We start from the raw sequence: 25,877 nt of genomic DNA, 5'->3' as shown, positions 1-25,877 counted from the left end.
TGAAAGTTATTTTAAAGCAATATGAGTAGAGGATAAAGTGATCATCTATATGTTTGAATTTCCTGGCTCCAAAGTTTGTCCAGCCTTGATATTATTTAAATGTTAAAATAAATATTTATTAAGATTTGTTGCTTAGTCAGATCCCCAGCACATTTAATTATCATTTTGTCAATTTTATTATAAACTATAGAATAAAATGTACATTACTAGTGGAAAATTCCTACTGGAAATTCTGGCTTTCTTTTTCACAATCATATTTTCCTGTCTATTGTATATTTTGAATAACTTTTATTTTTTAATATAGGCTAAGGTTGGTGGGCTGTTGGACATTAACTCACTGCCTATCAAGCTAGTGAATTTCAAGCCCTGTACACAGTAGTTTTGCATGCTGGATTATGAAATAGTCCGTAGTGTTGTCTGTTGCACCCTGCTCTGCTTGATAAGTAGTTGCTTTTGGAAAAAAGTATTCTCAACTGGTGATGGTAATATTGCTCTTTGTAAACCTGTAATGTGGTTGATATGTGACAATGGCATTGCGTATTTGGAAGAGAAGGTGAAACAGAAATTGATGCTTCCCTTTTTAGTTAGAAGTTTGTGTTAAGCATGCTTCAAGAAAGCGCAGCTAAACTTGTAGCTTTCTGCAGTTTTGAGCTGGCAAAGAGCATGTAAAAGAGGGGATGATGTTCATTATATTTGTCAAGTTTTCCCGTCTTGCATTTTATTCTTAATTTGAAGGAAAAAAATCCCTTTTTCATGGCAAAAGACTAATATTGGTTAAAATTAGAATGAGCATCTCCTTTCAGCAATTTTCTTTCCTTTTTTATTAAAAAGGTTTTTAGGCTGCCTGGCTGGCGAGTCAAAGAACTCATTTGTTAAGGGAGCCCTGACATGTATTTCGGTTTAAAAAAAAAATAAAAAAAAAATAAACTTTTCTCTTTTTAAAAAAATAAGAATTTTTTTAAAAAACCTTTTTTGCCTCTAGAAAGGGACACTGTATTTTCATGACTAGTATTTTAGCAGCTCAGTTCCTTCTTTTCTCTCGTCATTAAAGTAATACTTTTTTCTTTAATTAAGGCTGCATTATGTTACAGGAATTAGGTGTAAAAATCTAAATGTAACTATTTTTAAATCTAGTCTGTAGAATGACACAATAGATCTTCAAGCCCTAGCACTATATGGAGTGAGTCAAATTACACTCCGCTTGCCACCCCCCAAGTAGCATTTAGGGCTCATCATTCTGTTTGAAGATGTACAAACATAAAGTAATACACAGTTCCTTACAAAAGTGTTTACAATATAAATTATACACAGAAAATAGTCTAAAAAGTTGGAGGTGCAATCTTCAAGTACTGCAGCTATTTTATTTTATTTTTTTATACACACACACACACACACACGTGTACCCCACATAATGAATATATTCTATAGTTGGTCATTGTTGAAAGACATCAAGGAAGAGAGAGATTTTAAGGGATGATTTATTTATTTGTGTGTTTAGGGGCCTGGAAATTGCCTATCACACTGTGGAGAAGCTGCAATCTAAATAATTTTTATGGTTCTCATCACTGTGGTATATAAACTAGTGCATCACCATTACTTGGGACATTAATCATGTCTAAGGCTATGTCTACAACTTGGAGCTAGGGGTATGATTCCCAGCTTGACATACTCCCACTAGCTCTAATGAAGCTAGCATGCTAAAAATAGTAGCATAGCTGCAGTAGCGTAGACAGTGGTGAGCCACAGTACGGACTAACTGCCCTGAGTACAGCAGACCTTAGGGGTATGACTCAGGGTGGCTAACCTGTGTCGCTGCTCTCCACTGCCCTTGCTACTGCAGCTATACTACTATTTTTAGCACTCTAGCCTTCAAATTAGGGATCACACCCCATCTCCAAGTGTAGGAGACCATAATTTATCAAATAAAAATTCTCAGTGTACCGTTCACCTTTAGGATCCTAACCAAAGGCTGTTTCTTGCTGCCATTGAAATCGTTAAGATTTCTGCTGTTGACTTTAACTGGAACAGAAATGAAAGAGGTCATACATCTTCTTAAGATAACATAAATATTCAGATAGGCTATCTTTGGAATACATCCTCTGTTTTTAGTGGTATAATTAGTGTTTGTTCTTCATATACACATAGACTCTCATTTAGAACACTTGGCTTTGCAGGTGCCAATTAGATTCATAAATATTATGGCAGAAAAACAACAGTTTTCATCAGTACAAAATGTTACACCAAGTATCAACTGAGAATTATTTATGTGTGAAGGGGCAGGGAATTAATATACGGTAGAATGTAAAATTATTTGTGACCTGTAACACAGTGCAGCTTTAATACACTGGCTTATCTTTAAACTTCTTAAGTTCAGACTTCATTTCATGCTTCCCAGCCTTCTGTCGAAATACTGTACTGAAATTGTTAGCATTGTGTTGAAGTTAATTGCAAAGCTTTTGGAATACTGTATCTGGTCTCTGCTTTGCAGCACAAACAACGCTGTCCTGTGCTGGAGGACCAGTTGGTGGATCTCGTCGTGTATGCCATGGAACGTTCGGAGACTGAGGAGAAGTTTGACGATGGTGGAACCAGCCAGTTGTTGTGGCAGCACCTTTCCAGCCAGCTCATTTTCTTCGTGCTTTTTCAGTTTGCAAGCTTTCCTCACATGGTCCTGTCCCTCCATCAAAAGGTACCTTTTCTGTGGCATTCTCTTTTGGTAGGATGGGAAAAGAATCAGTCTCTGTGAGACTGAAGTTTGTAATCACACTGGCAGAGATGAGATGAAGTATTCATACAACGTAAATCATTGTGTTCTTCTTAGCATGTGAATGATGTGCCTCAGGTCTCACGCGACCAGGACTCCTCACCGAATTTGGTCTGCTGGTTGGATTATTAGCTTCCCCAGCCTGGGCCGAGTACTGATGGGAAGTGCAACGTGAACACTGATTCATCCCCTGCTCCCTATCCTGGTGTTAACTGGTTAGGTCTTTCTCTTCATTGCATTAGATTACAGGATACCATTCTACTTGGATACGTTGTAAAATAAATTTGCAGCTGGAATTTGAAGGTGGCCTTGTTTTCTTTCAGATTATACTGTTATAACTTGTACTCAGACCAAATATTGTAGATCTAGCCTTTATAAAAAGCAGCTGATTTTCAGTCCCATGACCCTTTCAGTTTTTGAGACCATTGTGCCCACGTTGTCCCCGGTTATGGAAATGCAAATCCAGTGTTTCTAAGACTTCTTTTAAATGTTCCCCAACAACTTGTGGAAAGCTTAACTATTTTAACTTACTGCTAAATATGTATGTGTGAATGAATCTTAAGACGTAATGTGCAAGAACTGGTTGGTTAGAGGTAATTTTTCCTCTGCCTTCAGTGTATCTGTTCCTAAATAAGGCTTTGTTGTGTGTGGTTTTTTTTTTTTAAACAGTTGGCTGGACGAGGTCTTATCAAAGGCAGAGACCATCTGATGTGGGTACTATTGCAGTTCATCTCTGGCAGCATTCAAAAAAATGCACTGGCTGACTTCCTCCCAGTTATGAAGCTTTTTGATCTCCTTTACCCTGAAAAAGAAGTGAGTTTTCTGTACAAAATTAAAAGCCAGAGTCATAATTGAACCTATTAATTAAAATGAGCCTTCAGGAATAATAATAATAATAATAATACCTAGCTCTTAACGTATACCTTAATAGTGTGCAGCATAATTCAACAGGGGAATTTACAAAAATAAAGTGAAAACTACAGTTAAGCTCAAAATTTATGTGCTGAATTTCTCTAATAATTAAATTTGGATGGAGGAGGAAGCATTTGGCACCAAAATAAGTTGTAATTAATCTTTTAAGAATTTTTTCTATTCTGTGAAAGTCTCTGTTCTTCCCTATCACTGTTTGATGGCATTTCTGATATGAAGGATTTCAATAAGTCTTTGGGTATCTGGGTTAAAACAAAATGATGCATTCTCATATTTTTAGTGAACAAGGCATTTTAGCGGTATTGTTTGTACTTTTAAAAGGTTAGCTAACATGATTTGAAGTGATGTTAGTTTGCAGTTGCGTTGATATTAAATGAGATACATGCTTTACCCTTGATCCTTGTACGATCTTCTAACTGTTATCAGGAGGAGACAGTCTGTGTATCAAAGGTAGTATATGGCCTTAATGTTTCAGACCTGGCACATAGATGATAATTAAGACCTTATTTGTGGCTTTGACAGGAACCCCAAGCAAGAGGCAACGCAGTAGTACCTCAGGAGCATCCCAGGAAGCAGATTGTGGTCAAGTCACAATCTGCCTCCTAGTTTAACCCTGCTTGATGGGGGAAATGCCCTGTGTGAGGCCTCATATTCCTGGTGCTAGGCAGGTCCTTTGCTAGCTAGTGTGTTGTGGTAGAGGTTGGAGCCGAAGCCTGTCCTGTCCCCTTTTGCAGAGGGATGTGTAGCTGCCCTTCAGAAAGCACTATTCCTCCTTTCCCTTCTTCCTTCTTTCCCTTTACCTATCCCCAGCCACTACTCCCTCTGAGTCACAAACCCAGTGCAATGGAGTAAACGGGGCATGTTATTCTCCTTTACACTACTGCACACGCAGGACCAGAAACTGGCCTTAAATATATAATTTGGCTGTCTTCACAGCCTTAGTTTTACACCTATTTCATGCTGAATGCCTCCCCTGACCTAGTATCTTCAGCACCCAGCTATGCTTAACACAACTTTCAGTTCAGCACTGCAGTTCTACTTTTCTCCTTAAGGAAAAATGAATGTTTTCTCAAGTGAGAGAGTGGATGGAGTTTTTTAAATCCTTTCATGCCATAAATAGAGTAAATAAGAAAATATCTTCTTACAGAAAGAGCCACCATACAAGGGCACATACCACAAAAGTGATACTAATTTTTATATACTGACTGGCAGTGATCTACGACACTGCTTTCCCATCCTGAAATGCACACTGACCTGATTAGTTGCTGAAGTTGGGCATGGGGATACATACTCGCGCGCACACATAGTTTCTGTAATGTTTGTGTGCATAGTTCCCTTTGCCAGCTGAGAGAGGAGCACTTAGACTTGCAGTCACACATCCTGCACATTGCACTCTGCTTGCAGTAGCTCCTGTCACTTTGGATTTATGGACAGGCTCTTTGTGCATTTTTGTAGGAGCGAGAACTACGTTAGAACACTAATTTTTTGATACTCCTCTGTCCTTGTCTTGTGTGTATCAGTATATAAAACCAACTGGATTTTGTCTCTTTCTACAAACCAGTTTTAAATGCAATTTAAGTAAATTGAGCAGATTACATCTTTTTCTTGTGGGATATTTGACTGTCAGTTCAAAGGCATCCTTTTTCCCGATGGGCTGTTAATGAAAGTTTTATATTGACTGTCAAATTACTGCTATTCTCTGTCTTTTCTGTATTTTATCTCTCCATTTTCCATTTTTGGTTATGGGATATAAAGCTCAATCTTTGAAATTTGTCCTATGCAAAACTGAGTCTGAAAGCATTTGGTTTGTAACAAAAATATGTATTTAATTCCCTTGACTTCTGTATATTGTAAATGTCAGCATTTATCCGCTGAAGTTTTTGAACGATTTATTAGATTCTCTGGGTAAAAACTAATAGCCAGATTCAGTCCTTGGGTCCTTTTGTCTTCAGCTTAAGTTGTATGCACATGTGTGAGAACAAAATTTGTTAGATAAGTGTGTTGTTCACTCTTCTACGTATCAGAAAAAGACACTTGATTGGTGAATGTTAGTTGTGTTACAAAAGGTTATACATACAATATGTAATTTGTGCGTTCATTCTTTAGTGTATTCCTGTACCTGATATTAACAAACCACAGTCAACTCACGCCTTTGCAATGACCTGTATCTGGATACACCTGAACCGAAAGGCTCACAGTGACAACTCCAAATTACAAATTCCCATTCCTCATTCTCTTAAGCTTCATCATGAGTAAGTTTGGTTTGTTTCGGTTTTTGGTTGGTTGGTGGGTTTTTTTGTTGTTGTTGTTGTTGTTGTTTTTTTTAATTCCATATTACTGTTTATTCCTACTCAGGACCAGAGACGAAAAAAGAAAGTTCCAAAGCCATGTTTAGGACTTGTTTTGTGTAATATGATGCAGTGTCAGTTTTTTCAGTTACTCTTAAAGTTAAAGGTGAATTATTTTGATCATGTTTTAAAGGACTGTTGTCAGGTAGCTCAAACCCAAATGAGTTTCACATAAATCAATGTTAAATATTTTCGTGGCGTTTTTAAGAAAAATAATTCCTCTTTTGACTTCCTTACAACTCTACCATTACACTTGTGCTAGTTATTGAGTAGCAGAAAGTGAAACAGACTATTTTCCTGTTCAAAGTGTGTGAAATGCAAAAAAGTAAACAGTTAATAAATGGTGAAAAGTAAATTACGTTTAGTTTTCAGTTTTAATAATCTACAATATTAATAAGAAAAATAGGATTATTTAAATAACTTTTACCCTGACACATAATTCCAACAATTATCCCTTTACCCAAGACATATGAAGCTATCATAATATTTACGTGCCTGGGCACGAAATCCTACTCACCTATTTACCATGATAGTTGAATGATAATGAAAAAACAAAAACTTTACAATGGAGTTACATGAGGGATTAATTTTGGCCTCATATCTGCAGTGCAGATATGTCTTGTTTTTCTTTCTCTTTTTTTTTTTTTCTTTCACTTAACATTTAACCTGTCTTGATTATGCAGGTTCCTACAACAGAGTCTAAGGAATAAAAGTTTACAGATGAATGACTACAAGATCGCCTTATTATGTAATGCATATTCAACCAATTCAGAATGTTTCACATTGCCTATGGGTGTTCTAGTAGAAACTATTTATGGTAATGGCAACATGAGGATACCTCTTCCAGGAACAAATTGCATGGCTTCTGGATCTATCACCCCCTTACCAATGAACCTCTTGGATTCGCTTACAGTTCATGCTAAAATGAGGTACAATATGGTTTTAAAATATAATCAATTTACTTCTACCTGTTGGCCTTAATGTAAGTGTAACTGTATAAAGAGGAAAGTTCATTGTTTTGTTTGCTTCAGAATATTTTGTATAGAACTTCTATCTGCTTATACAATTAATTTCTTATTAGTTTTCAAGTACATACTTTTATTTTTTATTTTCAGTCTTATTCACAGCATAGCTACCAGGGTGATTAAACTGGCCCATGCAAAGTCTAGTCTGGCCTTGGCACCAGCACTTGTGGAGACATACAGTCGCTTATTGGTTTATATGGAAATAGAGTCCTTGGGGATCAAAGGGTTTATCAGTAAGAATTTATTTATTTATTAATACTTTATATTTCATTAGTACCCAGAAGCTATAAGCAAGGTCAGAGCCCCACTGTTCAAGGGTCTGTTCATATACTTAGGAAGAAACAAAGAGTTGCTGCCCCAAAGAGTTTATATAGCCCTAATCCTGCAATAGATTCTACAGGAGAACACCACTGTGCCTGTGTGCCATCTATTGTAGGATCAGGGCCTACATACTCTGACAGTTGTGCACAAGTATATTGTTACCATCTACAGGTACTCCCTTAAGCTTAAGTTTACTTAATTTGTCAAGCTCAACATGCAATTACATTTTCACTTTACTTATTTGTACATCTGCACATCTGAAGAGGAATAACACTTATTACAGATGATACTTTTATGTGTAGTGTTAGAGCTGATTCATTCTTTTAGTAGTTTATGGTTTGCAATTTAATATAACTATGCTTTTGCATCAGGTATAGATTTCATTTTCATGTCAGATGTTAAGAGGAGCTGGTGATGTGGTAGTATGTTTTTTTGGGGATAGACTTAAAATTCCTATAACTAGATAAAATATCCCTAAAGATTTGCCTGATCATGTGGTTTAAATGGGAGAGACATCTAGCTACTTGGTATATATTTTATAAGAGGGTGTATATTTGCACATATGAGTAAAATAGCCTTTTCCAAACTATCTCACTGGAAAATACTTGAAAAATTCTCATCTCTCTTATTAGGTCAGCTGTTGCCAACAGTGTTTAAATCTCATGCTTGGGGAATTTTGCATACACTCCTGGAGATGTTCAGCTACCGTATGCATCACATCCAGCCTCACTACAGAGTCCAGCTGCTGAGCCATCTTCATTCTTTGGCTGCTGTGCCACAGACTAATCAGAACCAGCTTCATCTCTGGTGAGTAAGGGTAACCATCACTAAACTTTTATCCCCTTAGTAATTTATTGAAAATCCTGCAGGACCTTTACATAATAGGTTGTCAGTGTTTGCCTGATACACCCATCCTGCTAGCAGCTGTTGATTCTGCTAGGAAAGTGTTAAATGGGTTCTGCTGAATCAGAAGCAGGTGGCTTCCCTGACTATAATGGAACAAGATACTGTCAGGGTATGGGCTAAACAGTAGGGCTGGCCAGAAGACAAGAATTCCATTTCACAACAAATGTCAAGGTTTTAGCATTTGGTTTTTTCTGTGTCATTATGAAACCAAGACCTTTCAGAGTGTTCCACAAAAAGCCAAAGAGAGAGACTGTCCCACCACAGAGTAGGAAATAGCCCAGGAGTTAGGGCACTCTCACTGGGATGTGGAAGACCCAGGTTCAAGTCCTTGTTCTGCCTGATTTGCAGCAGTAACTTGAAATTGGCTCTCTCACATCGCAATTGAGTGTCATAATTGCAGGATTATAGAGTTAGTGGCACTCTCTCTGACAAATTAATACAAAGTGGAACCACACCAATTGGAGAGATTGGGGGACAATCCCTGCAGAATACTCAATAACCCAGTGATTAGGGCTTTCATCAAAAAATTCCCGACGAGTTCCACTGAGAGTCCTGTAGTAGAAGCTCAAGGTGCAGTCAAGTGTGGGGAAACAGCTTGAGTTGAACTTAATTGTTGAAAGGTCCTTATTAATAAAGCAAAACCATAGGAAGGGTATGAGCTGTTGAGTATCAAGCTCCTTTGTCCAGATCAGTTTTCTCAGTTGATACTACGGAAGTCCTTCTGACTACATTCTGATCTCTTAGCCCATGTACAACTGTAAGCTGCTTAGTAGTTACCCATCTCCGCTGAGAGAGCAGGGAAAAAAGTGAGGGGGACAGGAAAGTGGAGGAGTCTATGTTGTCATTGATTGTGATTATGGTTATGAACTTTTGCATATCTCTTGAAAGATGAGAACATGGCAGAGACCTGTCAACACGGAACTAGAGGTGCACAACTAGAAATGAAACAATTGGACTCTGCATTGTAGGTGTTTCTGTAAATTTGGATGTTACGATGTCAATATCTCTTAAATTGCTTCTAACTAGCAAATGAGAAAACTAGCTGTTGTTGGACCAGTGAAGAACTTAAAATAATGCACCTCAAATGAAAAGAAATATTTTATTTCCCTTCTCTACCCCTCCTCCTGAGATTTTAATTCAAACAGTATAATTACTATCAGGCACTGTAAATGAAGAAGTTGGCTTTGCAACTTCCTATACCACATTTGTCTCTTTAAATAATGACTTCATATCTTTGGACTGAGATTCTCAAATGTAAAAAAAAAAAAAAAAAAGAAAGATTTTTGGATGCCTCTCTGGAGAGTCCTTGCCCCTTTTCAGAAGGTATGTGCTCAGCACTTTCTTAAAACCCAAAGATGAAGGCATCCAAAATCACTAATGATCTAAAATTCTTGGCCATAGCCACCAAAAAGCACAAGTATATTGTCCTTTCCATACAAAAACTGTTTTGAAAACAATTATATACATATTATATGAAGCAAAAAGTTAACAAATGACAAGGAGTACTAAAGTTTTTTTTGTTTTATAGTAGTATTTATTTTTCCCCTAACCAGCCTAACTTTTTTCCTTGTCTTCTTTAGTGTTGAGAGCACTGCTCTAAGGCTAATCACAGCGTTGGGCAGCTCTGAGGTCCAACCACAATTTACACGTTTCCTTAGTGACCCTAAAACGGTTCTTTCAGCAGAGTCAGAAGAACTCAACAGGGCTCTGATTTTGACTCTAGCAAGAGCAACACATGTGACAGGTAAGAGTGAATTTGTCAAATAAGGGATAATCTACGTGAAAGTGGATTAAATCATCTTCCTCCAAATACAGAGATGCATTAATGCTAGCTGTTGGCCCTTGAGTGGCAATGCTAACATTCTGGAATCAAGAATTGAATATTAGAATGTTTATTCTACAATGTAAAGTCAGTTAACCTGCACATATGTATTTTCCATTTTACTTTTCCTTATTAAATTTAAATGTTTGTGTACTAATGCACACCATAAATATATATGGAATGTACAACAGGGCTAAAGTTAATGTTGTGGAAGAAACCTTCCTAAAGGCGATCTGCAAAGCAAAAGACACCTTGGCTTTTATGTCCTTTTTATGATTTTTAAAGGCCTGAAAGGTTTGGGTGAGTGTTTTGGATAGAAGAGATTTAAAAGCTTTTTTTTTTTTTTTTTTTACTTTGGAAATTCAGATCTAGTCTAGAGACTGACTGGAGAATTAGTACAACTATAATATCAGAAAATCCAAGAGAGTGAAAGTTTGAATGGGGAAGGAATTCTCTGACTTTTTTGCTCAATTTTTGCAACCTTAACATTGCATTAACATTAGCTTTTTACATTGACTAAGTTAGAATGTTTCATAGGAAAATGCTTCACATGCATTTCTGTTCAGAAAAGTTGATTTTTTAAAAATGATGTCTTGTTGATTGTCTCTCAATGATTTCCATATCATACCTACTCAGTTTACAAGCAAGGTGTGTCTTGCAGTTGCCAGTCCAGCAAGCTGAGTCTAGTATCTTAAAACAAAACTGGGTTATTTCTAGCTCATTTATCAACAACCATAAAGATTCTGCAACTGCAACTTCTGGAATTCTGAAACTGTTATCACTTCTTATTTGTGCATCTTCATCAGGATAGAATTCAGCCCATTCTTCCCACAGGTGTGTTGGTTCTACAGAATCTATCAGGAGTGTGAAAAAGAAAAAGTTAAAAAGGGAGGATGGGCAATATAAACATTTTAGACAGACAAATAAGTAAACTGTCTGTTTTTGCCAAGATTTGAGTCCTACTAATATAAAAGCCTGGGGAAGAAATGTCAGTTTTATGTGAAGATCCAATTTCACCAATCCATTGTGTTTGATTAATGTTGCATATGTGTCCATTTAGACTTTTTCACAGGCTCCGATTCAATTCAGGGAACTTGGTGCAAGGACATATTGCAGACTATCATGAGTTTCACTCCCCATAACTGGGCCTCACACACACTAAGCTGTTTTCCAGCTCCACTGCAGGTAATTGTTTCAAACTAAGTGCTTAAACAGCTGGGAAAATAATTATCTCAGTGGGATCTTTATTGTCCCCTTCATAGTTAGTTTTCTTCCCTTCTACATTATGCTCAAGTCACATGAGAAATCGTGCATGATTTTGAAATGGTAGGTGTTTTAAGATGAAATGTTTGGGGAGTGGTTGTTACCAAAAAAAGATAAAAAGGTATTTGCAGATCTTTGCAAAATTACATGACAAGTGACTTCTTTCACATTGGAAAAAGTTTTCATTCATAGTGGAGATATGTCAGCAGGTTTTGCATTTATTGTTCTGGCAGAGTGTCCTGCCACTTTGAGGTGTCCTGGTCTGTGGGGAGCTTGCTTTTGATGATGAGGTTTGTGGGCGGGTGCTGTGTGAAGGCCAGAAGAGGGGGTTCAGAAAAGATTTCTTTAAGGATGAGATCCCATTGAATGAATTGTAGTTGTTTGATGATACCCCAGATGGGTTCCAGTGTGGGGTGATAGGTGACAACTAGGGATGTGTGTTCAGAGGCGGGGTTATTTCTGTATTGAAGCAGCTTTTCTCAGGGTGTTTGGGTAACTGTGACACTGAGTACATTTCCCAGACCTGAAGAAGAACTTTATGTAAGCTCCAAAGCTTGTCTCTCTCCTACAGAGGTTGGTCCAATAAAAGATATTACCTCGTCTCTTTAATGTTCTGGGACTGACATAGTTACAACAACACTGCTTAAATGTTTCAGACTTGTCAGTTATTAACAAACAAACTTTATTTCAGGCATTTTTCAAACAGAATAATGTTCCCCAAGAAAGCCGTTTTAACCTAAAGAAGAATGTGGAAGAGGAATACCGAAAGTGGAAGTCTATGACCAATGAGAATGATATAATCACCCACTTTTCCATGCAGGGCTCCCCTCCCCTATTCCTTTGCCTCCTATGGAAGATGCTGTTAGAGACTGATCACATTAATCAGATTGGCTACAGGTGAGCTTTTAAAAGTGTAGCTGCATTCTGTACCAGTTATAACTTAACGGAATGGTAAGCTTTTCTCAGTCCAGTGGGCACAGTTCTTCTGCACCAGGGTTACCAGCTTTAGTACGTTGCTCAATGATGGGTTTTGATGTACAATTAGAAGGATCAACATACTTCAAGGATTGCATAATGTCTAACAGTAGTGCTTACTGCTGGTTGGAGCTGTTTTTATGTATAAATTTCTATGATGTACTTATCTCCTGATAAAAGTGAGAGATGCAGGTGAAGGATTCAGCTGTTGAGTTGGAGTTTTTTGGGTGGTGGGGAGAGATAAGTGGTTTTACAAAGTCAGAGTTTTACTTACGTTGAAGCACTGATCTAGACAGTCTTTCTGTTCATCATTTACTATTTATTTGAAATATTTTAATAACTTTAGTCAAAGGCCAAATACCAAAGGTTTTATTGGGTTTGACTGCTCAGAAGGCTTATTTCTGAATTGAAGAAGTTAATAATTTTCATTGCTGTCAAACTCTCATTTCCAGTTTTAGAAAGCTTAAAATGTGCTGTACCAACAAAAAATCAGTTATCCTCTTTCTGCCCTCACTAGGCCTGTCAGAGCAATTACTAAATATCTGATAAAATGCTTGATAGGCTTCCCTACAGTTAGGAAATGTGATGCCATTGGTACTGTGCATGTTAAAAAAAAAAAAAAAAATTACAGAAAAAATTAACTCGTTTTTAGCAGCATGTCATATCTCATGTCCTACTGAAGAATTTAGTTCTACAAGACGTGCATGTATATTTATAGAAACTTGTGCCCAGAATCTATCCATGAAGCCAAAAATGATTTATTTTTACTGCTAATTAGCAGCCTGTGGTATCCTGACCTGGAGTGCCCTTGCTTCTGGGAGTTGGGTTACGTGTATTAGCATGTTTTGATGTTTGCATTTGAATGCATATTTTGTATAAAAACTTGAAACACAGTCCTGCAAAATTGGCTAGATAAAAATGTATCAAGACGTCTATACATTATGCAGTCTGCTTCTGCTATGTGCATGTTACAGTAACAAGATCATTTCTTTCCCTCTGCTTGCTAGAGTTTTGGAGAGAATTGGGGCTAGAGCTCTGGTTGCTCACGTTAGGACATTTGCAGATTTCTTGGTCTATGAGTTCTCCACGTCAGCGGGAGGCCAGCAACTCAACAAATGTATTGAGATTCTTAATGACATGGTGTGGAAATATAATATTGTAACACTGGACAGACTGATACTGTGCTTGGTAAGTATGACCTTAGTAGGTTAGGTGCAAGATGTTTCTTTATCCAAAATTTGGCTAATGTCTTCTTATACACTTCTATAGCAGTCGCTTGCATAGGTGTAGTTTGACTTCAGTTTTTGGGGAAGCAGCTCCAGTCCGGGCATCACACTGGGGGCAAATTCCATGCTTGCCTGAGGCTTGCAGTTTGGCAGGCAACACCCTACTGTTCCCCCCCAAAAAACTAAGTTCATTCTTGTGCAGATATATTGAATCGAATAGTGACTAATTACTAGTTCAGTAATCAAGTAGTACTATAGAACTACAGATTTCCTGCCCCCCGAGTGAGTGAGTGAGTGAAAACTAGGAGTATCACAAATGTCTCATTCTCTGGTGAGGAGAACTCTGTCTTGCTTTATTGATCATATAACGGCATTGAATGAATTGGAATTGTTAACACCATTGTATGAGGCTGGTTCTCTTCCCTCTTAGCTTTGCATTGACGGTTCATATTTTGAAAGGGAACAAGGTGCTTCACAGATGCCATATTGGCAAATAAAGGGAAAACCTCATGTGGCCTTCGGACAAAGCTATCATTGTTTTAGGGAGGTTAAAGATCTGCCAGCTGTCTCAAAAGGGTGGGTATGAGGGATTGTATGCTCAGTCTTCTTTAAGTTCCCTTGCTCTTTTCATTGGTTAGGAATTCTCAAAAAACTAGCTAAAGTATTACTTCAGTAGGTACTGTCCTTTCACCAGAGTTTAAAATCTCTCTTCCTGCTGTGAAGCTAGTGCTACCAAAAGAAATGTCCAGGATGATATGTCAAAAACTGAATGCAGTGTTTGCAGTTCCAGACCTATCCCTGGAATGACTAGAATTTTGAAACTGGCATACCTTTCTTGATACTATCAGTGTTGGAGGGATGTTCTTAAAATCGATGTGGCAGCTGGGATAAAGCTATTATTGGGGATGCCTCTCACTGAGGAACATGGGAGAATTTCTCCCCTGGGAAAAGAGTGACTTAATGGGCACATATTACTGGGAGGGGATGGTGTCCAGACTTCAGACTCTTGCTTCTATTCTGTGCCTACACACACAGAATATAGTGAGTGGGTGAGTTGACTGGCCAATTTATATTAAAATTAGGATGTTTAATCACTCTAAAGTCATTAACGATGTGGATACTTAACCATTTACTAAGAGTTGTGGTGGATTCTCTGTCACTGTCAATTGTTAAATCAAGATTGGATGTTTTTTCTAAAAGATGTGCTCTAGGAATTATTTTGGGGAAGTTCTATAGCAGGGGTGGCCAACCTGAGCCTGAGAAGGAGCCAGATTTGCCAATGTACTTTGCCAAAGAGCCACAGTAATACGTCAGCCGCCTCCCATCAGCTCCCCTCCTCCCAGCCACTGGCAACCCTGCCAATCGGCACCTCCCCATCCCTCCCTGCACCTACCGATCAGCTTTTTTGTGGCATGCAGGAGGCTCTGGGAGGGAGGGGGAAGAGCGAGTGCACGGCAAGCTCAGGGGAGTGGAGGGGAAGGGGTGGAGTGGGGACAGGGCGTGTGGCAGAGCCAGGATTTGAGCAGTGAGCATCCCCTGGCACATTAGGAAGTTGGCTCCTGTAGCTCCAGCCCCGGAGTCGGTGCCTATACAAGGAGCCGCATATTAACCTCTGAAGAGCCACATGTGGCTCCGGAGCAACAGATTGGCTACCCCTGTTCCAAAGCCTTTGTTATACAGGAGATCTGACTAGATGATGACAATGGTCCCTTCTGGCATTGGAATCTATGAATGAAAGCAGACAGTATTAGCTATAATTTTACATTGTTCTGCAATCTAATACTTTTGTTGTTTGTTTAAAGGCTATGCGCAGTCATGAAGGAAATGAAGCCCAGGTCTGCTACTTCATAATTCAGTTACTCTTACTCAAGCCTAATGATTTTAGAAACCGAGTGAGTGATTTTGTGAAGGAGAACTCTCCAGAGCACTGGCTACAGAATGATTGGCATACTAAACACATGAGTTATCATAAGGTACTATAGATTACACCAGAGGATTGTGCAATATGTGCTATGCAGTTGGGATACTGAAGTAGTCCTTTGTTTTGTATATTACTTGCATTTTGGTTATATGCCTTGTTCTGCTATTCAGTGTGTCATTTAACACCACAACAGTAACTTTTAAAGATACATTTAACGTTAGTAACTTTTTTGAATATTTGGGTTAATATAAAATAATTTTATGTTTACAGATTAATGTAAAAAGAAAATGTGCATGTAATACTAAAAGATAGAAGTGACTGAAGAATTAGGAGTCTCTGCTCATCTGAATCCCACATTTAATCCTTGATTTTTCTGGAAGCCAGTCAGAAGGAACAAGGACCCAGTTTCTCCTTTCTGTTTGTGAATTGGGGAAAATATAGATTATTTGGTTTTTTCATTAATATAGGTTTAACCATTAGTGATCATTAAGGGTCAGATTTAACTAGGCTTCTGCAAGCTTCCACTGTATTGAAAATAGAATGCAACACTCACAGAGAGGGAGACAGTCCAGATTTTAGTGTTGCCAAAAAAGTGGGAACTGCTCGCTGAGGCGGGGCATGACAGCTGGAATATTATATAAATCTTAAACTGTGGACCGTCACATGGTATGTAAGCACCATCCAGGTATACTTTATGTCATGTGTGGTTCCTTCTTTATTCCTTTCCCCGGGGAGAAATCTCATACAAATTGTTTTTAATGTATTGATTCAACACATGACAGACCACTGTTTTTAGGCTCCAGGGGAAGCATATAATGTTAAATAGAGTTGATTTCTCTCTTGATCTTCGTTGGAGTCTTTGAACTCCAAGGGTGGGTGGATAAATGATGGTGTCACTGGCTGCCTGATATCAGGATTAATTTCCTTTTAGTATTTTATACCTCCCTGCACCAGTTTTAGTGACTCTGAAGCTCTCTCTCTCTTTTTTAAAATACTTTTTCAAGAAAAAATGAGTTTATTATATTTTGTCCAATTATGTGTAGTTACTGTGTTCATACCTTCTCTTTGCATGTACATATGTACATATAATTCCAAATTGTTACGGAGTGTCTACAGATTAGAGTACAAGGTAGCTTCAGTACATTTTTAAAGTATTGCAAGTACTCAGTAATGTTTTCAGTGTACCTTTTTACAATAATCTGTTTTTGATTTCTACAGAAATATCCTGAAAAGCTGTATTTTGAAGGGTTGGCAGAACAGGTCAACCCTCCTGTTCAAATCCAACCCCAGTACCTACCCATCTACTTTGGAAATGTGTGCCTCCGTTTCCTGCCAGTATTTGATATTGTAATCCACAGATTTCTGGAATTGCTTCCAGTGTCCAAGTCCCTGGAGACTCTATTGGATCATCTGGGAGGCTTATACAAATTCCATGGTAAGCTCTTCAAGCCCATTAGCTCTTTGTACTTGCGATACAATCACTACAGATTCTTCATCGTGGTGCATATCAGTAAAGTCCTGTCCACAATGGGAAACCAAACCTTATTAGCTAACTGTCTGTTTTGAAGAGCAACGTGGTTTACTGTTAGAACCAAAATGGCTGACTCTTTTTGAACGCTGATCTAGCTGTTTCAGTGTTGTATGGGCTTTAATATAGTAAACTTTGTTAGCAAGAACCTTGTTTAATGCTACCCACTCTGTTCATCCTCTTCCTTCTCAGCAGGGTTCAAACACAGTTTTTTTTTTTAACTTGGTTGTAATCATGTTGAGTATGACGCAAACCATGTTGTAATAATGGCACAACAGTGTCAGTCTTGTTCTTTTTACTCCTTGTTTCTTGTCAAGGCCTCCCCATGAGATGCTCTCTAATGCTTTGTATATAGAGAGGCCTTGTAGGAGGAGTTTACTTATTTGTAAATAATATTTTAAGCATTATCACAAACATAGAAATATTGGTTCTGACCTCGTTTCAGATACACTTTTTGTCCAGTTTCATTTAACATAGTGGTACAGCAACGATAAAAACATGAAGCATTTCTGCTTCGTATATCTGTTTTTACATCAACCTTAATTTCGCATAAGCTTACTATTACCAAAATAAAATTAAGTGCGATGCTACAGTGTTTATGGGGGGATTTGTTGGCAGACCGTCCAGTGACATACCTATACAATACTCTTCATTATTACGAGAGGCATCTCAGAGAGCGCACAAACCTCAAGCGGAAGCTTGTCCATGCCATCATTGGTTCTCTCAAAGATAATCGACCACAAGGCTGGTGTCTAAGCGACACTTATATCAAATCTGCTATGAATGTACGAGAAGATAATCCATGGATCCCCGATGACACTTATTATTGCAAACTGATTGGAAGACTAGTTGACAATATCCTTTTTATAATGATTTGTGCTTAAGGAAAATTATCAGTATTGTAGTTTCAGTTCACCAGAGTTTGGTTATGTTCCATACAGTTGAAACACTGTAGGACTGAGGGCTTGTCTCCACTTACCAGGGGATCGACGCTCGACAGTTGATCCACGGTGGTCGATTTAGCGGGTCTAGTGAAGTCTCGCTAAATCGATCACCGATCACTCTCCCATTGACTCCGGCACTCCACCAGAACGAGAAGCATAAGGTAAGTCAGCGGGACCCAGCATGGTGTAGACACTGCAATAAGTCGACCTCAAGTTATTCACATAGCTGGAGTTGCATAACTTAGGTCAATTTAGCCCCATAGCATAGATCTGCCCTGACTCTCCCTGGGCATGCTCTTTCCCTTTTCTCTAATGCCAACCTGCTGAGAAGTTGGCTAGTTCTTTGTGCACCTTTGTTATCCTCCTCCCACAGCTCCACCATTTCCTCTACTTTACTGAGATGTCCAACTTCAGCGGAGCTGGACTTCTCTCTGATTGAGGGAAACTAAAAGCATATCAACCCCTAGTTTACATAAGTTTTAAGTGTCTAATGATGCCAGTGATTCCGCTGTCCTATAAGTAGAAAAAAACACTTGGTGTTGTTGATCTGCAACGCCTCTAATTTTCGGTGGCAATCAGATAGCCACTGTTATTTGTTCTTTGTCTATTCAAGAGTTTAATGTTTTTCAGTGTTGCCATCTGAAAAATGCTAATACGAGTAGTATGTTTACATTTAACAATATGCTTCAAAACAGATTATTAATAGTGTAGAAAATTTTCACCATTTTTCTGATAAACAAAATATCTTAGGTTTAATGTAAATGGACTCTGACATGGCCCAAACCCAATAAATCTTCCTGTCAGAAAAGTATCTGTTGTCTTGTGTGTATGTATGGGTTTCTATATATACAGATATTTCTGTAGATATTTATTTAAAAAATGCTTTCCGATAACTGACTTATCGTCTTAAATATGTGCCTTTGATTGACTGTGACCTTTAGTTTCATTCACTACTGGTGTGTGTGTGTGTGTGTGTGTGTGTAAAATATATATATATATATATATATATATATTATATATATATATCAGGAATTTGTGGGACTTTGTTTTGTTTGTGTGTTAGATATATTTTGTTATAAATACATTTTGTACATGCAGAACTACATTGTTTGCTTCTTACCAGTCCCCATGTGAGAATTTATTGTTTTCCTTAATCATTGTTACCTATGGCTGGCAAGTCACCTGGTCCATTTCCAAACTGCGACTGGAGATTCAATGAGTTTCCTAACCCAGCTGCCCATGCTCTTCATGTTACCTGTGTTGAACTCATGGCTTTGGCTGTTCCAGGAAAGGATGTGGGCAACGCACTTCTAAATGTTGTGTTAAAGAGGTACATTGCTCTCTACCAAAAGCAGTACAGTGGTTACAAATTGCTAACTGGTTCTGAAACTTCCTTTTCTTAAACATTGTTTTATATATTGATATCCTTGGGCGGCAAGCAGTGTGCTGTTGGATGCTGTTCTAAGAGCCAAGAACAAAAAATGTGTGTGGTGAATACCTATTCAGTACCTTAGATCCCAGTGCTGGTGTTGACTGAGACTCAGCTTCATGTGGGAGAGATGAAGGAAGTACCGTACATTTGTCAGCAACTTGTCCAGTGTGTTCATAGGCATTAACAGAAGGGGAAAGGAGTCATGTATAGCACTCCACATCCAGAGGAGGAGGGCCATCAGTTGCTGCAACAAAAGATCTTTGACTGAAGGGAGGAAAGCAGAAAAATTGGTAGGATGCCTGAGGTCCAAAAATGCATCATAGTTTAAATTTTTATATGCATTTAATATCTGTTATCGTAATTTTCATTGTTGCCATGTGATATTAGAACTGCATTTTACAAATCTCGTTCCATGTTGCCACATGAGACATTTGGACTTGATTCCTAAGCTCACTGACTTGCTTTTTGGGCCAGCAGGTGCTGAAAGAATTGTAAAGGGACGAAGTACCTTGCATTTAATCCGTGACTCAGATGGCCATCTCTAAGTGGTAATGATAGATTGAAAGAAAAGATTCCTTTCCCACCTTACTCAGCCAAGGAAGGTTGCCCTGATGCAGGCTTTGGGACCATGGGGAAATGAGTCATCAAAGGAACCGATATCACTGTGAAGACTTTATTTGTACAAATGCCTCTAATGAAAATATCTTCAAAGAAAACATGTTACAGGAACAAAATTGTTTAAAAAGTTTTCCATGCAGTGTCAATGTGGTACTCAGCTAACCAGTTAAATAAACCACATAGTCACGCGTTTGTATATATAGCTTTTTCTTAAGACAAAATGTCAATAATTTCTCTCTGAATATATTTCATTCCTCATAAATACATTAAAAAGTTGTCAGAAATCTTATCTAACTTCAGACTTTTTCCCCCTCCCTATTTGTAGTCAGCCTCTGGTGCCAAGAGAGAATATCACAGCTTGGATGAATGCTATTGGACTGATTATCACAGCTTTACCAGTGAGTCTGTATGTATTTTAAAATTTTCTGAACAGAGAAGAGAATTCATTCTTCCATAAAAGCTGATATAGTGGTAATCTCTGTGCGGGATTAGTGCGATTAGTTTTTTTTCTGATGCACCTGGAGTAGTTCCAAAAACCACTGGGAAGCTTATGAACCACCTATGCTTTGTCCTTCATTGTCTGACCAAACCCACTTTGGGATTGTGGGGAGAGGAAGCACGAAAAGTGGATTTTTCATAATCTTGTTTCCTCAGTACCTTGTGGGAAAATAAAGTTTTGCTATACATTAACTACAAAAAATTTCTTGTGCAGTGTTTAAGTTTGAGAATGAGGTCAGAAAATTCTCTAAGATAAAAAGTCTGATGTAACATTAACTCTGCACATCTCATATAACTTTATTGAGCATAATGGAATAGGAATAAATCATAGAAAAATAGTGTAAAATTTAACAAGGAGAACAAGAATAGGAAATACGTATAATTGAGTTTAAATTGTTATAGTAGAGACTTTCATCTTTTGAAGATGCTGAGTTTTAGTGTTTGATGACTCAGCTTCGACATTGATGAATATTTTTTATTTAATTTCCCTTTTTCACCCCCTTTTCTGCTCTGGTCCCCTTTCCACTTGATCTACCAAAGTTATTTCCACGCCTTCCCCAGTAACATCACGCTTCCCTTTGAAACCCTCCACTGTCTTCCTATTTCTCGTTGTAAAAAATGTAAGCGTCTCATCTTCATCTACAAGTTCCTCCATCTCTGCTTTCTTTGCTCCCTACAGTCTCCTGCCTTAAGACTTCCCTTTGTCTCCTTTTCCCATCCTTGTCCCCAGCCTCTGTTTGCCAGAAACTGGGAGTGGACGACAGATGGATCACTTGATGATTACCCATTCTGTTCATTCCCTCTGAAGCACTTGGCATTGGCCACTGTTGGACGACAGGATACTGGGCAAGATGGACCATTGGTCTGATCCATTATGGCCATTCTTATGTTCTTAGCTTGTGCCTTCTATTGTTCCTATGCCTGGAACAGTTCCCCGATCCTCTGCCACCAACTGCCACTCTTTTCTGCTTCAGATCACTCTTTAAATTCCTTATTTTCAAACAGTCCTTCCACTCTTCTTTTCATTAACAATCCCCAGGCTGCTTCTCTCCTGGACTGGTGGTATCTTGTCTTGTTTAGATATTAAGATCTTTGTCAGGAAATGAGGAGGTAAAGTTTTTGTGTAAATTAAGAATGTTATATATAAATATTTTTAATAATTTACAGTAATCTGAGGGAGGTGGGGGAGAAAGTGTTACCTTTTCTTCTAAAAATTAAAAGAATAACTATCATTTGGGGTTTTTTGTTTTGCCAGGAGCCATACTGGATTGTCCTCCATGATCGGATTGTCAGTGTTATCAACAGTCCTAGCTTGACATCAGAGACAGAGTGGGTTGGTTACCCATTCCAGCTCTTTGACTTCACAGCTTGCCATCAGTCTTACTCTGAAATGAGCTGTAGCTACACTTTGGCGTTGGCACATGCCGTGTGGCACCATTCTAGCATTGGCCAACTTTCCCTCATTCCAAAGTATGTATAATGAGGAACTGACAATTTAAAGAACACTTTTGACACCCTGTCTGTATTGTGTACAGCAACACAATATGTACACAAGGAAGTGTGTGGCAGAGAGAGAAAGCAAATCAGAAATAGTAATAAAAAAAAATCCTCTAAAACATGGGTGATGGTAGGGTTTTTTAGTTTTTGAGCTGGTTCTTGTCTCTTTTATTTATATCTTTGGGCTCTCCACCAGTCTGTGGTAGCCTTCAGGGTATAATGTAAGGAAATGTTCTTCTTCGAGTGCTTGCTCATATCCATTCCAACTCATGTTAAAAATGACTGAACACTTGCTGAATAACACTCAACAGAACTGTATCAGTATGCAGCAAAACTAGCCATAGGGATCATGACTGAGCTATGAATGGTTCACATAGTCCCAAGGACTAGAAGCTGCTAGGCTCACCCAAGATCAGCCTGCAGAATGAAAGGAAGAGGTAAATGCAGCCTCTTGCGTATGACATGGCACTAATCACTGAATAGGGTCACTCTGATGTCATAGTCTTCATGCCATCTCCCACTTATGTAGACAAATAAACCAGGCGACTATTAAAAGTGAACTGAAAAGCTAAAAATGGAGTTGAGTTAAACCCCCCGCTCTCTGAACTCCATTAAAAGGCAGTATGGAAATACATTTTAACTAACTTTTTTAATAACTGCAAGTACAAATGCTACAATTCTGGGCTTGCTAAGACATTTCCAAGGTATCAGCAAATGTCTTCTAAAAGCATTGCCCCATGGTCAACAAGGAGTTTCTCCATCCCGATGGGCTTGAACTCACAATCCCTGGCTTAGGAAACAATGCCTTATCATTAGGCTACTGGGGCCCTACAGAAGATTAAAGACAAAATTACACAGAGATGATCATAATGGAAGGATTACGCAAGTGACACGCCACTACCTGTAAAATAAGCTGCAGCAAAACTGTAATGAGTAGGAAAAACCAACACAAGCTAAATGAGATAAAAGACGGTTACTCACCTTGGTAAGATGGATTTGATTCTCGAGTGCTGTTGCTCATATCGCATTCAAGTAGGTGTGCGCAGCGCGCGTGCACGTTCGTCGGAAAGAATTTTCCCCTAGCAACACCCGGCGGTCCAGGCAGCCCCTGGCGTGGCGCTTTTGCGGCACGTATATTGCCCTGCCGACCCGGCCGCTCCTCAGTTCTTCTTCCGGCCACTTCGAGTCAGTGGGAAGGAGGACGGGTTTGGAATGGATAGGAAGCAATACATATCGAAGAACAACAGTCTACAAGGTGAGTAACCGTCTTTCCTCTTCGAGTGCTTGCTCATATCCATTCCAGAGTAGGTGAATCCAAGCCTTACCTAGGCAGGGGTCGGCAGTTGGAATGACGTCGAATGCATTCACAGCCAAGCCAAGAGCCGCATCGTCCCCTGGACTGTTGCAACCAAGGCCGTATGGGTCAGAGGAAGGTGGTGGCACCAGCGACCACAGTGGCTGCACGACATATGTCTTGATATAGGCACCGCAGGCTAGAAAGGCAATCCGAGGAAGCTTGCGCTGCTGTGGATATTGTCAAGTCACTCATCCTGGAGAGGTGCGAGCTAAAGCGTAGCACGTTTTAATGCAGGACGTCACCCGGAGAGATTGTTTAGACGAGACAGGCGCGACCTTCACCTGTCTGCGAAGAATAAATAAGTTGGGAGGTCTTTCAGATAAGCCGGCGTGCGGTCAATGTAGAACGCCAAGCGCTCTACGAACATCGAGTGAATGGCAAGCTCTGCTCTCTGCGGGATGCGTGAGGTTTAAGGATAAAATACCGGAGGAAAAGTCTTGGGTTGAAGGTGGAAGGGGGAACCCCTTGGGTAGCTAAGGCTGGATCGGTCTGGAGCTGCACCTTGTCCTTATTGTGAAATATCGATGTACGGTGGGTCGCCACGAGAGCGCGAAGCTCCGAACTCTCCGGCCGATTGTAATGCCACAAGGAACCACTTCCAGATAGATATCAGGAGAGGAGCCAGGATGCAAGGTCGAAGGGAGGGAACCATTAGTTTTGAGAGGACGAGATTGGAGGTCCCAGGAAGGGGCGGGCAGCGACTGGGGTACAGGTGCTCTAGGCCTTGAGGAACTCTCGAAAGACATTCAAGGTGAAGAGAAAAGGCGGAGGATAAGTCCCTTCTCCCGGATGGGAACGAAGAAATGGCAGCTGGTGAATCGCGCAAGGATGAGAAGCGCGAGGCCCTGTTTTTTAAGGTTGCCATAGAATACTTGCAGAGATCACGTGGAGGGACGCCTGTGCGGGATATTGCGTTGTGACTGACACAGCAGGAGAACCGCTCCATTTCGCCCAGGTAAGGTAGCCCTGGTGCAGCGTTTCCTGCTTTTCCAGGAGCACCTCTGCACTGGGGGAGAACATGCGCAGCTCCGCGAGCTCAAGCCAGCCAGGAACCCGACGCGTCAGGTGGAGGACCGGAGGTCGGGGATGGAGAAGCCTGCCGGGTCCTTGTGAATAATAAGTCCTGATGGACGGCAGGGGAACTGGACTGGCTATGGACAGGTCAACAGGCGTGGAGTACCAGTGCTGGCGGGCCACGCTGGGGCGAATGAGAATTACCGATGACTTGTCCCTGCGGCTCACCAGGACCCTGTGCACCACGGAAACGGTGGGAAGGCATAGAGGAGTTGGTCCGACCAGGGTAGAGAATGCGTCCGAGAGGAGCCGCCGGGCAAACGACCCCGCGGAAGGAGCAGAACCTGGTGCACCTTCCGGTTGGTACGGGAGGCGAAGAGGTCATTTGGGAACCCCCCTCCGGAAGAGAGAAGGGACTATGTCCGGACGAAGGACCACTCGTGGGCTAGAAAGGACCTGCTGAGGTGGTCCGCCCACACGTTCTGGACTCCCGGAAGAAGGGGGGTCCCACAGATCCATATTGTGGGTTATACAAACCCACAGTGTGATCGCCTCCTGAAAGAGGGAGAGCGGTCCTCCCTGCTGGTATATAGTGCATCGTGGTGGTGTTGTCCGTGAGCCTAAGACACAGCGGCCTTAGCACGGTGAGGAAGAAAGCCTTGCAGGAGAGGCGACCCTCGCAGCTCCCTGATGTTTATGTGTGCGACAGTTCGAGCGGACCAGAGGCCCTGTGTCCGACGAGAACCCCATGTGAGCTCCCAGCCCAGAGAGGATGCGTCCGTTGTTAAAGAAATGGACGGCTGCCTGGGTGGAACGGAAGCCTGCCGCACACCAGGGAGCGGCTTTTGCCACCCAGCTGAGGAGTGCAAGACAGTCTTGTGAGTGTGACCAACAAGTGTCCATGCTGTCCCTGCGTGGCGGTAAAACGGAAGCTAACCGATCTGCAGTGGCGCAACGGAGCTTGCGTTCTTGTGACAAAAAGTACAGGCCGCATGTGGCCCAGGAGGCTGAGACAGACCCTCGCCGAGGTCGTGGAAAGGCTAGCAGGCTGTCTATGAGGAGAGCATTGCCTGGACGGCGGGTGGAAGCGGAGGCTGTCGCGACTGTGTGGAGTCCAAGACAGCCGCGATGAATCTATCCTCTGAGTTGGAACGAGATACTGTCGAAATTTACAGGAGCCCTAGAGATTCGAATAGGGTTCCTGAATAACTGTTAAGGTGCGTGGCCACATGAAGCTTTGAGGATGCGCGAACAAGCCAGTCCGTCCTAGGTAAGGGAGACACATATGCCCTTGGCACGGAGGAAAGCGGCCACTACTGGGCATACATGTCGTGAAGACTCGTGGGGCGCAGAGACAGGTCGAGAGGGATAGGACTTGAATTGGAAGTGATGGCCCGCGCCACAAAGCGGAGAAAACGTCCTGTGAAGGTGGGTAATCGAAACATGAAAGTACACGTCCTCATGTCGAGAGCAGCGAAACAGTCCCGG

General features: G+C 40.3%; 1 protein-coding gene across 5 annotated transcripts in view; it reads left to right on the top strand.

Moving 5' to 3' along the window:
* MED23 (mediator complex subunit 23) overlaps positions 1-25,877 on the top strand; it is a 59,655-nt gene that overhangs the window by 19,794 nt on the left and 13,984 nt on the right. For 3 of the 5 annotated variants that reach the window (XM_032800766.2, XM_032800765.2, XM_032800768.2), the window contains 16 exons: positions 2,489-2,689; positions 3,434-3,577; positions 5,801-5,946; positions 6,726-6,971; positions 7,158-7,300; positions 8,021-8,195; positions 9,875-10,038; positions 11,177-11,301; positions 12,071-12,276; positions 13,362-13,542; positions 15,383-15,553; positions 16,720-16,936; positions 17,648-17,884; positions 19,138-19,303; positions 20,349-20,421; positions 21,777-21,991. In XM_032800766.2, coding sequence (XP_032656657.1) covers positions 2,489-2,689; positions 3,434-3,577; positions 5,801-5,946; positions 6,726-6,971; positions 7,158-7,300; positions 8,021-8,195; positions 9,875-10,038; positions 11,177-11,301; positions 12,071-12,276; positions 13,362-13,542; positions 15,383-15,553; positions 16,720-16,936; positions 17,648-17,884; positions 19,138-19,303; positions 20,349-20,421; positions 21,777-21,991 — 2,810 coding nt within the window. Of the gene's footprint in view, positions 1-2,488; positions 2,690-3,433; positions 3,578-5,800; positions 5,947-6,725; positions 6,972-7,157; positions 7,301-8,020; positions 8,196-9,874; positions 10,039-11,176; positions 11,302-12,070; positions 12,277-13,361; positions 13,543-15,382; positions 15,554-16,719; positions 16,937-17,647; positions 17,885-19,137; positions 19,304-20,348; positions 20,430-21,251; positions 21,405-21,776; positions 21,992-25,877 lie in introns of those variants that run through there. The other 2 variants (XR_012655535.1, XM_075063947.1) reach the window with 2 other exon arrangements.

The sequence above is a fragment of the Chelonoidis abingdonii genome, chromosome 3 (genome assembly GCF_003597395.2).
Source record: "Chelonoidis abingdonii isolate Lonesome George chromosome 3, CheloAbing_2.0, whole genome shotgun sequence".
Taxonomy (NCBI): domain Eukaryota; kingdom Metazoa; phylum Chordata; order Testudines; family Testudinidae; genus Chelonoidis; species Chelonoidis abingdonii.
This window is presented reverse-complemented; position numbering and strand designations above follow the sequence as displayed.